The sequence below is a fragment of the Danio aesculapii genome, chromosome 13 (genome assembly GCF_903798145.1).
Source record: "Danio aesculapii chromosome 13, fDanAes4.1, whole genome shotgun sequence".
In the NCBI taxonomy this organism is placed as follows: domain Eukaryota; kingdom Metazoa; phylum Chordata; class Actinopteri; order Cypriniformes; family Danionidae; genus Danio; species Danio aesculapii.
In genome coordinates, this window is record NC_079447.1 from 14,258,140 (window position 1) to 14,272,313 (window position 14,174).

Below are 14,174 nucleotides of genomic sequence, written 5' to 3' on the forward strand. Positions count from 1 at the left end.
AAGAAACAATTCTGGCACATTTACTTCACTTTGGCAGGGTTTAAAAAATAATTAGTTATAGTTACTTCTCATAAATGAAAAGTGAGTTAGTAATTGAAGTGCATCATTATAAAAGTAACTAACTATCAAGGAAAGTAGCTTTTGTGTTTATTATACAAACTATAATTATAAAACAATGTACACTATTCTATAATGACACTGTGGGACAATATGAAAGACACCTATCAAATTGAATATTTTGCTGTAAATATCATTCTATAGTGGAACAATAAAACATAAATGATTATTATTAATATTTATACTTATTATTTTTATTCATGTTTTAATATTAAAAATAATCTATGCTTCTTACAAAATGTAAGACAGACAGACAGACAGACAGACAGACAGACAGACAGACAGACAGACAGACAGACAGACAGACAGACAGACAGACAGACAGACAGACAGACAGACAGACAGACAGACAGACAGACAGACAGATAGATAGATAGATAGATAGATAGATAGATAGATAGATAGATAGATAGATAGATAGATAGATAGATAGAATATTGACTAGGGCTTTTTTACATGTAGAACAAATCACACACACAAATCATCATCAGTTATGTGGTTGTGAATGTGGCTGAAATTCAGATATGGCAATGTATGTTTGGTCTCAGTAGACCAATCACAACACGACTGGGCCGTCTGACCAATCAGAGCAAAGTAGGTGTTCGGAAATGGAGGATTTTAGAGAGGCTGAATGTTTAAACAAACTATTTCAGATATTGTGATAAATGGTGTGATGCTTCTGTGTGTGTTATAACAAAATGAAAGTGTTTTTTGGCCTTGGATAGACGCAAAGCTATTGTAGGAGACCTCCAGAACCAAATCAGAAATTTATAAACTAGTATAATGGGACACTTTATGTTCTTATTTGTATTTCAGAAAAGTTCTGAGAGCATTTCTAGCATCAGCAGAATTAGATTTAATATAATGATAGACTTCTTTTTAGAATTATGTGATACTTTATCAGCTTCATAAAAAGTATGTCTTAAAAACATTGTATTTATACACTTGCATTTCAAACAACTGAACTGCAGTATTGCCTAATGTAAATGTACTTATGTTGTCATTTCATATCTATCTATCTATCTATCTATCTATCTATCTATCTATCTATCTATCTATCTATCTATCTATCTATCTATCTATCTATCTATCTATCTATCTATCTATCTATCTATCTATCTATCTATCTATCTATCTATCTACACTCCACCTACAGCTGGTGTGTGGTGAGCGCACTGGCACCATTGTTCTGTGGCTGCCGTCACATCATACAAGTGGATGCTGCACACTAGTGGTGGTGTGGTGAGACCATCCTCATGATTGTGAAGTGCTTTGGGTTTGGCCAAACACAATAAATGCGCTATATAAATACACATTACTTACTTCTTTACTTACTATATATAACGCTACATGATCTCAGGTGGCGGAAAGGCATATTAATTAGTGAGGAGATTAAATGTGTGTTGCAGCCATTTGTACCTTTTCTCCATCCATTCCTGGGATACCTGACACTCCAGAGGAACCTTTTTCTCCTTTCTGCCCTGGTAATCCTGGTACTCTGGTCTGACACACACTGCAGGCGTTCTGCCAAAATCATACACACAATGTAAGATGCAGAAATCCAACTTTCTCTCCTTTCCTCTCTCCTGTTCGGAGGAGCCTTGGATACTGAATGTTGTATAAGGTCCACATATTTAGAAAAGACTCGTTGTGTACCTGTTATTCAATGATGCAGATAAAATGAAACCCCTTTTTATATTCTTAAAATGTTGCATATTAAAATTGTAAATCCAACATAATTTCAATCACACTGTAAAAAGCAATTAGTTGACATAAAAAATGATTAAACCTTTTACTTTTACAAATAAAAGTGCATATTCATGAAAATTAAGTTAAGTCTACCTAGTCTACTAATTTAGTTAAGTAAAGTTAACTTGTTTCTTTTAAGACAATAGTTTACTTCCCTTTTAAGTAAATGAATTGCCAATATAAAAAAGTTAATTATTGTACTGACTAGCCATAATGTATTGAAATTAAGCATTTTCTTAAAATTATTATACAGTTGAAGTCAAAATTATTACATAGCCCTGCTGTTTATTTTTCTCCCCAATTTCTGTTTAACGGAGAGAAGATTTTTTCAACACATTTCTAAACAATAGTTTTAATAACTCATCTCTAATAACTGATTTATTTTATCTTTGCCATGATGACAGTAAATAATATTTACTATATGTTTTTCAAGACACTTATATACAGCTTAAAGTGACATTTAAAGGCTTAACTAGGTTAATTAGGTTAACTAGGCAGGTTAGGTTAATTAGGCAAGTTACTGTATACTGATGGTTTGTTCTGTAGACTATCTAAAAAATATAGCTTAAAGGGGCTAATAATTTTGACCTTAAAATGGTTTTAAAAAAATGTAAAACTGCTTTTATTCTAGCCTAAATAAAACAAATAAGACTTTCTCCAGAAGAAAAAATATTATCAGACATACTGTGAAAATTTCCTTGCTCTGTTAAACATCATTTGGGAAATATAAAAAAAAATAATAATAATTCAAAGAGGGGCTAATAATTCTGACGTCAACTGTATATGCAGTATACAGTGGTGATTATAGGTAGAAAACAACCTCAATTAATCACTGTTATTAAGAGTAAAAGAGCAGTTTTTAAGCATAATTCAAAAGTTTTATGTACCTGTGTGTGTGTGTGTGTGTGTGTGTGTGTGTGTGTGTGTGTGTGTGTGTGTGTGTGTGTGTGTGAGAGTATTATATAGATTTTTAAATACCTTCCAGCTATTGGCATTAATCTGTTAATTCCTTAATTATCCTATTTTGATTCTGACAAGTGGTATTTCTATGAACAGTCATAAATGAAACAAAGTCATACATTAAGAGAATACATTTTTCATTCTTCCTATAGGACAACTGTAGTAAAATATGGCACAGTTTACCCCACCTTTTCTGTAGAAAGACTCAAAAAACACTCCAGTGTCCTTATATGCGCTGCACACATTCATCAGCTACTGTAGAGCTGACCTTTATTGCATAATCAGTGTAAGATTCATGTCTGGCCATCTGGATATATGCTTTTACCAGCTTTCAGAGACACATATGGCTCGGCAATTGAGCTTTGCACATTACTAAAAAAGCTAAAGGTCAGGCCCAGAGATACAAACAACTTGATAAAATGCATGCATTAGGGAAGTACATGCTTTTTTTTCCCCCCTCAAAACCTTTTTTCCTGGATTTAACCTGGCTAGTCTGATGCATCCACCTCAACACATTTGCCCAATGATATAGAAAGAAACAGGAAAAGCAAAAGCGAAGGTGCTTTCAAAAGCTGTTTTGAGACTCTGGGCTTCTTCTCTTTAAGAGTGCAACTGTATACCTGTGAACTGTAATCAAAGGTTTACTGTAATGGGTCGCAGGGATTGCGTTGACATTTCACATTGGATGCACTTTTGGCGCACGACGTCTCTCCGAAGGTAGCAATTTACTGGTGCATTAGTCCGACACGCTCAATAAGTGCAGGACGATTCAGGAAGAGCATTTATATTTGTGTTCTTTGTGCAAGACTGACAATTAGCAAATTGCATGTGACCGGTGCAGGAGGGGATGTTTAACATTAGAGCAGAAAAGGGGAAATGTGTACACATTTAAAAATTCAAAATGGTTTCGATGGGGGGAACAAAGACTTGCTGAGTGCTTTGACATTTTTGAATTTTGCTGTAAAAGAGTGCATCAGAGCCCCTTTAAACAGATAGCGTCAATTAATTTAAATTCATTCAGTCCAACAATTAAAACTGTGTTTGAAGGTGAATTAAATGACAGAGTAACAATACAATGAATTAAAAAATAATAATAATAATAATTGTAAAGTATGCTTAAACAATTTTCCCCCTCATCATTGAATCATTCATCTGCACATCAATAACTGTCTGGTTTAGCTCAGCTACTAAATATGACCTCCAAAGACTACGTCGAATAGTTCGGACTGCTGAGCGAATCACTGGTACAACCCTTCCTACTCCCCAAGAACTGTACTTATCCAGAGTGAGCAAAAGGGCTGCCAAAATCACTCTGGACCCCTCACACCCAGCACACTGTCTCTTTGAACTTTTACCTTCTGGTCGACGCTACAGAGCACTGCACACCAGAACAGCCCGACACAGAAACAGTTTCTTCCCTCAGGCAATCCATCTCATGAACACTTGATGATAATAATTGTGGAACCAACATCACTACTTGCCATACACTTTTATACACATATACACTTATTAACAACACACTTTACATGCCAATTTGCACATAACAGCTGCACATATAACGTTGTATATAGTAATAAACATGTACATACACTTGTCAATCTGTATATTTGCACTCACTACTTCTATCTTTATTATTTTTTTAAATATATTTATTATCTGTTTTTTGTCCTGTCTCTGTAATCTTGTTGCACTGTAGAAGCTCTGTCACGAAAACAAATTCCTCGTATGTGTGAACATACCTGGCAATAAAGCTCTTTCTGATTCTAATTCTAATTATCCTGTTTTCCCCATCAAATCATACAACAGTTTTCTAAACTTATTCAATAACTTTAAATAATGAACTTTATGGAAAGAATTACTACACTGTGAAAAATTAAATGATGAATTAGTCCTGACAGCTTATGTTTTAGGTCATTGTAACTTATTAAACTAAGTTAATCATGTTCTAGCTTAATTTTATACGTTATGCAAGCTGTTTTAAGTCAGTTTAACATAATATTAGTTCAATGGACTCATAAGCATTATTTGATTTCACTTAAAAAATTAAGGCAACCAGGATTTTTTACAGTGTAGTAATGGACTTTTTTCTTCTTGCTTTTAATTTGACTATTTAAATAATCAATTTTTGTTGAAATCTGTTCAGCATAATATCTCCCGTTTTCATTATAACATGATCCTTTTGAAATCATATATGATGATTTGCTGCTCAACAATTATTAATATCAATGCTAAAAACAGTTGCGTAAGTATTTATTCAGGATCAAAAGATTAGCATTTATCTGATTTTTGTTTCTCTGTGGTTGTGACACTGGTTGAGAACACCAAAACAGCATTTCATTTTATAATTTTCCAGTTTAAAATTTTTTAACAACATTTGAAATTATTTCAAGTACTGATTATATTTATTCATTAAAATTAAGTCATATAAAAATCACAATGTAAAAATGATCTGTAAATTAGCAGTTCTGCGTATTTTGTTGTTCATTTTTTTATTTTTCACTGTTTATTTATGCTTTTGAATTGCATTACGAAGCTCTGATCTTTATTCCACAACTTTTTACCTTGAAGTTCAAAAAGTGACTTTTATTAACATTTGAATAGTTTACAGTGTGTCGTACAGCCTGCACATTCTGTTATTTTACAGACCTATAATCTATTTTATATATTTATCTACAGTTAAAGTCAGAATTATTAGCCTGCCTTTGATTTTTTTCTTTTCTTTTTTTAAATATTTCCCAAATGATGTTTAACAGATCAAGGGAATTTTCACAGTATGTCTGATAATATTTTTTTCTTCTGGAGAAAGTCTTATTTGTTTTCTTTTGACTAGAATAAAAGCAGTTTTACATTTTTTAAACACCATTTTAAGGTCAAAATTATTAGCCCCTTTAAGCTATATTTGTTTCCAATAGTCTACAGAACAATCCATCGTTATACAATAACTTGCCTAATTACCCTAACCTGCCTAGTTAACCTTATTAACCTAGTTAAGCCTTTAAATGTCACTTTAAGCTGTATAGAAGTGTCTTGAAAAATATCTAGTAAATATTATTTACTGTCATCATGGCAAATATAAAATAAATCAGTTATTAGAAATGAGTTATTAAAACTATTAAAGTTTAAAAATGTGCTGAAAAACTCCTCTTCGTTAAACAGAAATTTGGGAAAAAAAATAAAACAGGGGGGCTAATAATTCAGGGGCTAATAATTCTGACTTCAACTATATACATTATTTCTTATATATACATCATTTCTTTTATATACATCATTTCTTATATATACTTCATTTCTTATATATATATTTTTCATTCATGATATTATTTCAAACTACTAAAATGTCACTTTGTAAAACTGTACAGTTAATTTTCAACATCCAAAGTCAACAACAGAGGTCAAGGTCCCATAATGCAATTAACAACCATAAACAAATGGAAAACACTTGTGAATCCCAAAATATGGAAACAGATATTAATTAACCGATATTTCTAAAGTGTAGAGGTTAGGTTCTGCACATATAGTGGTTAAAACAAAAATCTGTTTGCCAAACTAGGCTCATTGGAGACGTGCCTCAGCCTAAAATAGTGCAAAAATGCGAAACACATTGTTCTGGGTACGTTATGTTACACATTTTCGGCTTAGTCCATTTATTAATCCGGGGTCACCACAGCGGAATGAACTGCCAACTTATCCAGCACATGTTTTTACGCAGCGGATGCCCTTCCAGCTGCAACCCATCCCTGGGAAACATCCATACACACTCATTCACACACATACACTACGGACAATTTAGCTTACCCAATTCACCTGTATCGCATGTCTTTGGACTTGTGGAGCAAACCGGAGCACCCGGAGGAAACCCCCGCAAACGCGGGGAGAACATGCAAACTCCACTCAGAAATGCCAACTGATCCAGCTGAGGCTCAAACCAGCGACCTTCTTGCTGTGAGGCGAACATGCTACCCATTGCGCCGCCCCACAAGTTTTTTGTGAATATGAAATACATTACTTATGGTAAGGTTTGTTGTATGTTTCAAATAACTTAACCTTAATCTAAGCCTTATCCTAACCACCTTCTCGTAAACATCCACAAGAAGGTGGTGACTGTCGAACAGATCCCCTACACTCTCAGAAAAAAACGGAACAATGTTGTACCAAAGAAGATATAAACCCTTGTCACTGGAGTAGTACCTTTTTATGCTCCGCATCACAAGTACAACAATGTACAAAGTGAGCTATCGAGCAAACTAACCACACCAGAATAATTATTCATACGGAGGTAGATTGGTGAACCAAACATATTCATCGATAATACGTCCCTATAACTGGATTAATGTGAAAAGGAACAAAAGTTGTCATCATACTGCCCTGGTAGTGTTCATTTTACCTAGAAACTCAAGTCAAACATATGCTCAAGCAAGTTTTTTTGCGGCTTCAAAAAATGTAGGTCAATGTACACATTTTCAATCAGCCTGTGTTGGTATTTGCTCTGTACGCCATTTACCATTATATCTAATGTACACTGAAAAAAAAAGATTCATTGGATTTACTACATTTTTGTAAGATAAGTAGTTGCAAACAATTTATATGGGTTGAATTTAAACAAACAAATTAAATTTGGTAATGTTCAACTTAGTTAGTTTGTTTAAATTCAGCCCATATAAATTGTTTGCAACTACTTACCTTAAAAAAAAAATCTAAATCAACTTTTTTTTCAGTATATATAACATGACAATGAGTTTGCTTGCTCATGTGACACTGAAGAACTGTGTGTTTTGACACGTTTCCTCTTCTCTGTGTACGAAGGCATATCAAATCCAGATGAACTCATTACAGCGCATTAGCTACCCTAAATAGCTGTTGTTGTGTCTGACAGTTCACTCCTCAGAATCTCACCGCATCAGTAGTATTTGAGCAAATGGTCGTTTATCTTGTCAGGCGCTCCTTTGGTTGCAAAGATACGAGTACTAGATGCCCAAACAGAGACATGAAGAATGGTGGAAGAGGAAGACAGAACAGAAAGTACTTACAAGCCCGAATTAAAAGGAGAGCGAGGAGTGAGAGATGAAAGGAAGTTTCTTTTTCTAAGTGCTGAATATACATGAATGCAAGGAGTTTCAAAGAGAGCAATAGATCAGACAATGTAATAATTCATAACGCAGCCCTTAAAAAGTTCGATTTCGGATATAAAAATTGGCTTTATATTCCCTCTGGCTACAGTCTGTCATTTGTGTCTTGTTACGGAGGTATTTTGGAGGAAAGGCAGAGTCTCTGAAAAGAAAGTTTCACAGAGGAAGAAAAAAACAGATGCTTGCTCAAGGTAACAAAGGGTTAGATCTGTCTTAAGATCCACGCACAATCTGACTGAAGGGAACAGAGTTTTAAATACATTTTTTGTGGTTTGAAATGTCAGGTTTCAAAGACAGCAAAAGTCTCGCTGATATGAAAGGAAACTTTTTGGGTGCATGTGGCCTAACTGTAAACTCACCATTTTATTGATTTATTTAAGTGATTATTATAATTCACACTTTCTAATGCTCTTCATCAACTAAACTGCAGTAGAAGTAATTGCACAAAAGGGCAGATAGCTGGATGAAACTGTACCTTCATTAACGTCCCCATGTCTCCAACCATTGGTAGTGCTGTCTGAAAAAAGGAAATACAATTTAGAAAAGCATTAGATCCAGCATTAGATGAAATGCAATGCAAACAGAAGTAGAGGTGCAACTGATCACAACCCACACAGCAAAATTTCTCTGGCCCGAACAATTTGCTTTTGCTTGGCCCACATGCTGCAGTGAATTACAGTACATGACTGGACCAAGTCAACGGCCAAACATGGACCATATCTGGGTCATGTCTCAGCCAAGTAACCCATAACTGGGTCCGAACTGGACCAAATTGGGCCAACCTGGTGTGTCATGATTTCAATTAATTTGATAAACCCATTGCACACTATGGGCATGGTTTTTCTCAAAGCGAACTGATTGGTAGAATTTTTTTCTTTACTCAAATCATATTAATGTATTTTAAATGTGGATCAAGACAGGATAACTTACGTGGCCTACATATAAATTTTTAACATCTGGGCTAAATACTACATTTTACATCTGGCCCAAATCTTGTGTGATGCCTTAAAGTCGGTGCCACCTCTGACAGTTTCTGAGTGATGGATAGGAGTATTTACAGAAACACGTAATCTAAATTGTTAAACATCATTAAAGACAAGCCAACAGTCAGTATTAAAATAATAAAAGTAATAGCACAAATAAATACAACTAAGACACATATTAAATAAATAGTGTTTAAAATTTTTCAGGTAAATGTAACTTTTAAAAATGGAAATCAACACTGAGTAGTTTTATTACATCCAAATTCATATTATAGCGATTTTAATAATAGCTGTGGCCCCTTTAAACACTTTTAAATGCATGGAACGAATATAATGTTATGTATAAGTTTTCTTTCTCAACTGTTTTGACGAGTATTTTAACGGGGTTTTCTGTCCAGGAAGAGGTGAAAAGAATGAGACTGCTCTCAGATTGCACAGGCACAAAAACTGCATGTGATTATTGAATTGAGCTCTACTGTATGTCCCCTCCTGAGTGTGGATACGTTAAAATTGCTTGCATCTTTATTGATGATGTAGATGAAGGTTTTGCAATTAATAAACAGATCATGTGCATCCTGAACTATGATTTGTTCAGCGTGATCTCATGAGGAAACAACTTTACGATTTATCAGTTTAGTGGCTAATTCGTACGAATTCATATCGATTTCAAATTGTACAAAAATGTATGAATTTTAAAAGGAGGCATGGCACCAAACCCCACCCCTAAACCCAACCATCATTGTGGGATAAGCAAATCATGCTAAATTGTATGAAAGAGATTGTAATAATGTATACGAATTAGGCACTACATTAAAAGGTTATGAATTGTTGTGAGATATCGTTGGAAACATTACATCCTTCTTATGGAGTGCAAAGCCAATGCTGTATATTATTTTCATTAGTGGAGGAAAAATGAAGTTGTATATTTACTAAAATAAGTATGTCAGTAAAATGCATTACGAACCGGTTCTCCAGGAGGTCCAGGAAGTCCTGGTCTTCCTTGTGGGCCTGGAGGTCCCTTTCAGAAAACAAAAACATATATGAATATAAGAATACTCTGTGTATTTATAGTTTTAAAATTAAATCTATTTCTTAACAATAATTATATATTATCTAAAATATAACTCAATATTATAAATTTATTGATATTTATTTTGATTAGTATTTAAATATACATGCTATTATAGGCTCAATTCCATGCAGGTAAATATAAAAACACTTCTTACCTCAATTCCTGGTACTCCAATGGGTCCTTGAGGTCCCCGAGAACCCTATATAAGTAACATGTAAATTAAATTTTTTCAACACATTTAACAAAATCCAGATTTTTATTGTTTCTATATTTAACATTGTGTACTATCTTATGCACAATGACATTTAACTGCTGTGCTCGATCTATTTATTGTTCTATTTATTGTATTGCGCTCAAAAAATGATCTTTGCTGCTTATTCAAACTACTTATTTAAAATGAGCTGAAACACAATTCTTGAGATTATTTTATTGGTTTATGTTTAATCCACTTAAATTTCTTACGTTAACTTAACTGTTTTGTGTCAGGACAACATGAATGAATTGAGTGGAACAATGCATTTTTCACAGTGTGTATTGTATTGTATTAATCCTTTACCTGATTTCCTGGTTCCCCTTTAGGTCCCGTTAGACCCTATAGAAATAAAAATATATGTATATATTAATGAAAAAAAACTGCCTGATATGCATTTATTAAAATTCCAAAACCTGAATCCACTTGCGAGGCTTCTTTACAGTGTGAACTCTGTGGTTGTCTGTGGGAACAGTGCTGTATGTGGGATGCAGAATCATGATAAAACAGACTGCGCTATGTGTTTCTGGTGAAAAGTTAACTTTTCCTGGAGTTCAGCCCAAACTATTGCATAATTAAATCATCGTTTACTTCTTCCTTTCAGTAAGCATTTGAGTCATTCCAAACCAGTATCACTCTGTCGAACAGAATAAAACCTCTGTCAAGCTTCAAGTTGTTCACTTGGCTTGTAAACTATGTGCCAAGTCTTTTGAAGCCGTACCATATTTCTGTGCCTGGAACAGCCTGAAATTTCAGGTTATTTTCTATTGTGTGCCACAAAAGAAAGTCTGAAAGTGAGTAAACGATGACAGATCCATCTTTTTTGGGTGAACTTTCCCCTATAACGGGGTCCTATTGTGCTTTTTTCATTTTCTTCTTCCTTTAATGTATAATCTCGCTGTTTGAGTATGAATTAGTTTGAGCCAAATGAGCAAAAAAAAAAAAAAACATCCAAGAAAGTTATTCTCTGTACCGGAAAGCATTGTTTCTGAACTTAAGCTTTCTTGCAGGAATGTACACATCACAATACCATACATTTAAATAAATCCAGTTTTTGGGGGGGGGGGGGGGGGGGGGGGGGGGGGGGGTTGGCTGGGTGAGTTACATTAGTAGTGTGTTGTCTACAAGTCCAAGGCATTCTGATTCACGGTTCTAATACACTGATTCACATACAATTTCTACATTTCTGTGTATGTGTATGACATAACCTTATATTTGACAGCTAATGTGGGAAAAAACACTCATGTCACAGATCATCAGATGGTTTGTTTGTAGTTGTCAGAATAATGAAGCGACAAGCTGTAATGGCACCACCCTCTTCTGGAAAGTAGGCGGGGTGAGGGATTTGTATTTAAACTAACACACAAAAACTGAGGGCTCTGTTTTTTTTTTAATGGTCTAGGTGCAAAGTCTAAATAGCATGGCGCAAAAGCATTAAGGGCATGTTCGAATCCACTTTTGCTAATTTAAGGATGGAAAAATATGCTCTGGTCTAACAGGGTTGTGCTTATTCTCTTAATGAGTTAGGGGTGTGCTTTGAGCAATAAACCAATCAGAGTCTCTTCTCCCATTCCCTTTAAGAGTCAGTTGCGTCACACCATGGCACATTTGCTATTTACATGGTGGACTTTGGGGAAAAACTGAACACTTCACAAGCGAGAAAACAGCGAAACAGACCATATGTGCGAGTATGAAGATCAAACCTCCTCCATTCGGCCTCTTTACTTTCTCTTTACTTTACTCCTTTACATTCGTGAATAAGGAAATGGTGTTGTATGCACTCCACTGACGACATTCATTAGCCTACATATTTAATTTCGTTAAGCGCAAAGATTAGTTTCAAAACTATTTCTAAATTCAGTTCTAATTTACAGCAAACTAATAAATAAACAAAATAACCAAGTGTGGTCAAAAAACTGAGTTATATACAAACACACGTCCTATTCTTATGCCCCATATGGTGATGCAGACAACTCAAAAAAATATTTTTAAATAATTAAACTTATTTTTATTAAAACAAATATAAATATGCATATAATAAATAATAATACTAATAATAATTAAAATGCACATTTTCATGAATAAACTGAAAAGTAAATCATAAATAATAATTTTAAATAATAATAAGTAATAAATGATAGTAAATAATATTTTTTTTGTAAAACTTGAATCCTTTTTTTTCATATGTAAATATATTTGTGTATTGCTTCACACCTCCTTTATAGACCAGCACACCCATGAGTCCACAATGTAGTGAAAACTGATTTGTTATTTAAACTATGTGGCCCAAAACATGAAAATTAGGGTTGCGCTGGTCTGAAAAAAGCACCAAATTGGGCCCAACACATCTTGCGCCTTAAAGCACCAGGTAAAAGTGTAATTCAAAGTGTAATTAAAGATTGTTGACATGTTTTGAGCTGAAACTTTACAGAGACTTTCTAGACAAGGGAATAATCTTGGGAGTTTGCAAGAGACGGTGATGTTAAAATACACAAATAGAATACTTACTGGAGGTCCAGTGATGCCAAAACCAGGTTCACCTTTCTCTCCAGCGTCTCCAGGTACTCCTGGTACACCTCGTTCACCCTAGCAGAGAGAAACCCGTGAAAAATTCATCCAGCCAAACTAAATTAACTCAGGGTTGAGCATCAAGCCTAAAACTCACAAAACACAGTTATCAAGTGGTGCCAGTTTATGCAATAAAGCTTGGCTGAATAATTACTGTGGTTTAAAATGAATTTGTTGCCATAGCAACATCACAAACATCATGTAGTAATATACTTAAAATTAAACCCTCACAAACAGATGCTCACACAGCAGTAAAATAAGAGCTTTAATGAAGCATTCTCCAGAAGCAAATCATTTATGACAGCATGTAACTGGCTTAAAGGAATGGTCGGGGTTCAATGCGAGTATTACCACAGAAAATTTCAACTTGTAACTCAGTTTGAACCTGTAAGTATGCTATTTTAGCCTTGTTTTGAACTCTAAAAATGAGTCAAAATGATTTTCTGTGGTAATCAGCAGCATGTCACAGATGAGTTTAGCTACTCGCAATGCATTTCACACTATAAAAATGTAGACTTTAAGACATAATGAAGCAGAGCACAGGTAAATATATTGGGTATGTTTCTTCACAAACTTCACAAAACTAAACTAAAAAAATCTTTCTGCGACCTACCTTAGGGCCCCGTAAACCCCGCAGACCAGACGCAACCTCCTCCTTATGCACAGGAGATAAAATACAAACTCAATTAAATGTCATGTTCTAGGAAGTTACATAAGATTCAGTGTTAGAAATATAAATAAACAAACAAACAACCAACCCAAGTGATGGTCTGAGAAAATCAAATGGGAATAGTAGTCTGCAATATACAGTATATATCTGAATTGATATATATCGTTATTAGGGCTGCAAGATATTAGAAAAATCTGACATTTCGATTTTTTTGTATTTCTGCAATATATATTGCAATAAAAATACAATTTCACCAGATGACTTGAATATATCGATTTGGAAACAATTGATTAATTTCAATTGATTGGCATGATTCTGTAGGGGAACAAATTGTGCATGGAATGTAATTAACAAATTACAAGCATTGCTAAATGCAATACAGCAAATATAAAAGTGAAATAAACAGTACTTTATAGTTTTCAAGGTAGTCAAATTGTATTCAGGTACAGAAATTGAAAGAAACTGTACTATAAAATAACACTGCAAAGACTTTACTGTTGAAATAGTTCAATACATTTTTTTTAAGAAACGAATAGTCAAATTGATTGCATCTAAATGCTTTAAACTCTTTAATGGCAAGTTCAGACTGCATGAATTCAGCCCCGATTTTGACTCACTGACAAGTTTTGAGAAATCGTCGACAAATGCCTGAAATCACAGGTAAATCAGCGCTCGTTCA

General features: G+C 34.2%; 1 protein-coding gene across 3 annotated transcripts in view; it reads right to left on the minus strand.

Annotated features, from left to right (window-relative positions):
- The window catches only part of LOC130239871 (collagen alpha-1(XIX) chain), a 278,893-nt gene that overhangs the window by 60,341 nt on the left and 204,378 nt on the right, over positions 1–14,174 (minus strand). For all 3 annotated transcript variants that reach the window (XM_056471226.1, XM_056471224.1, XM_056471225.1), the window contains 7 exons: positions 13,439–13,480; positions 12,766–12,843; positions 10,564–10,599; positions 10,162–10,206; positions 9,900–9,953; positions 8,428–8,469; positions 1,537–1,641 (listed from right to left, as the gene is read on the minus strand). In XM_056471226.1, coding sequence (XP_056327201.1) covers positions 1,537–1,641; positions 8,428–8,469; positions 9,900–9,953; positions 10,162–10,206; positions 10,564–10,599; positions 12,766–12,843; positions 13,439–13,480 — 402 coding nt within the window. The remainder of the gene's footprint in view (positions 1–1,536; positions 1,642–8,427; positions 8,470–9,899; positions 9,954–10,161; positions 10,207–10,563; positions 10,600–12,765; positions 12,844–13,438; positions 13,481–14,174) is intronic.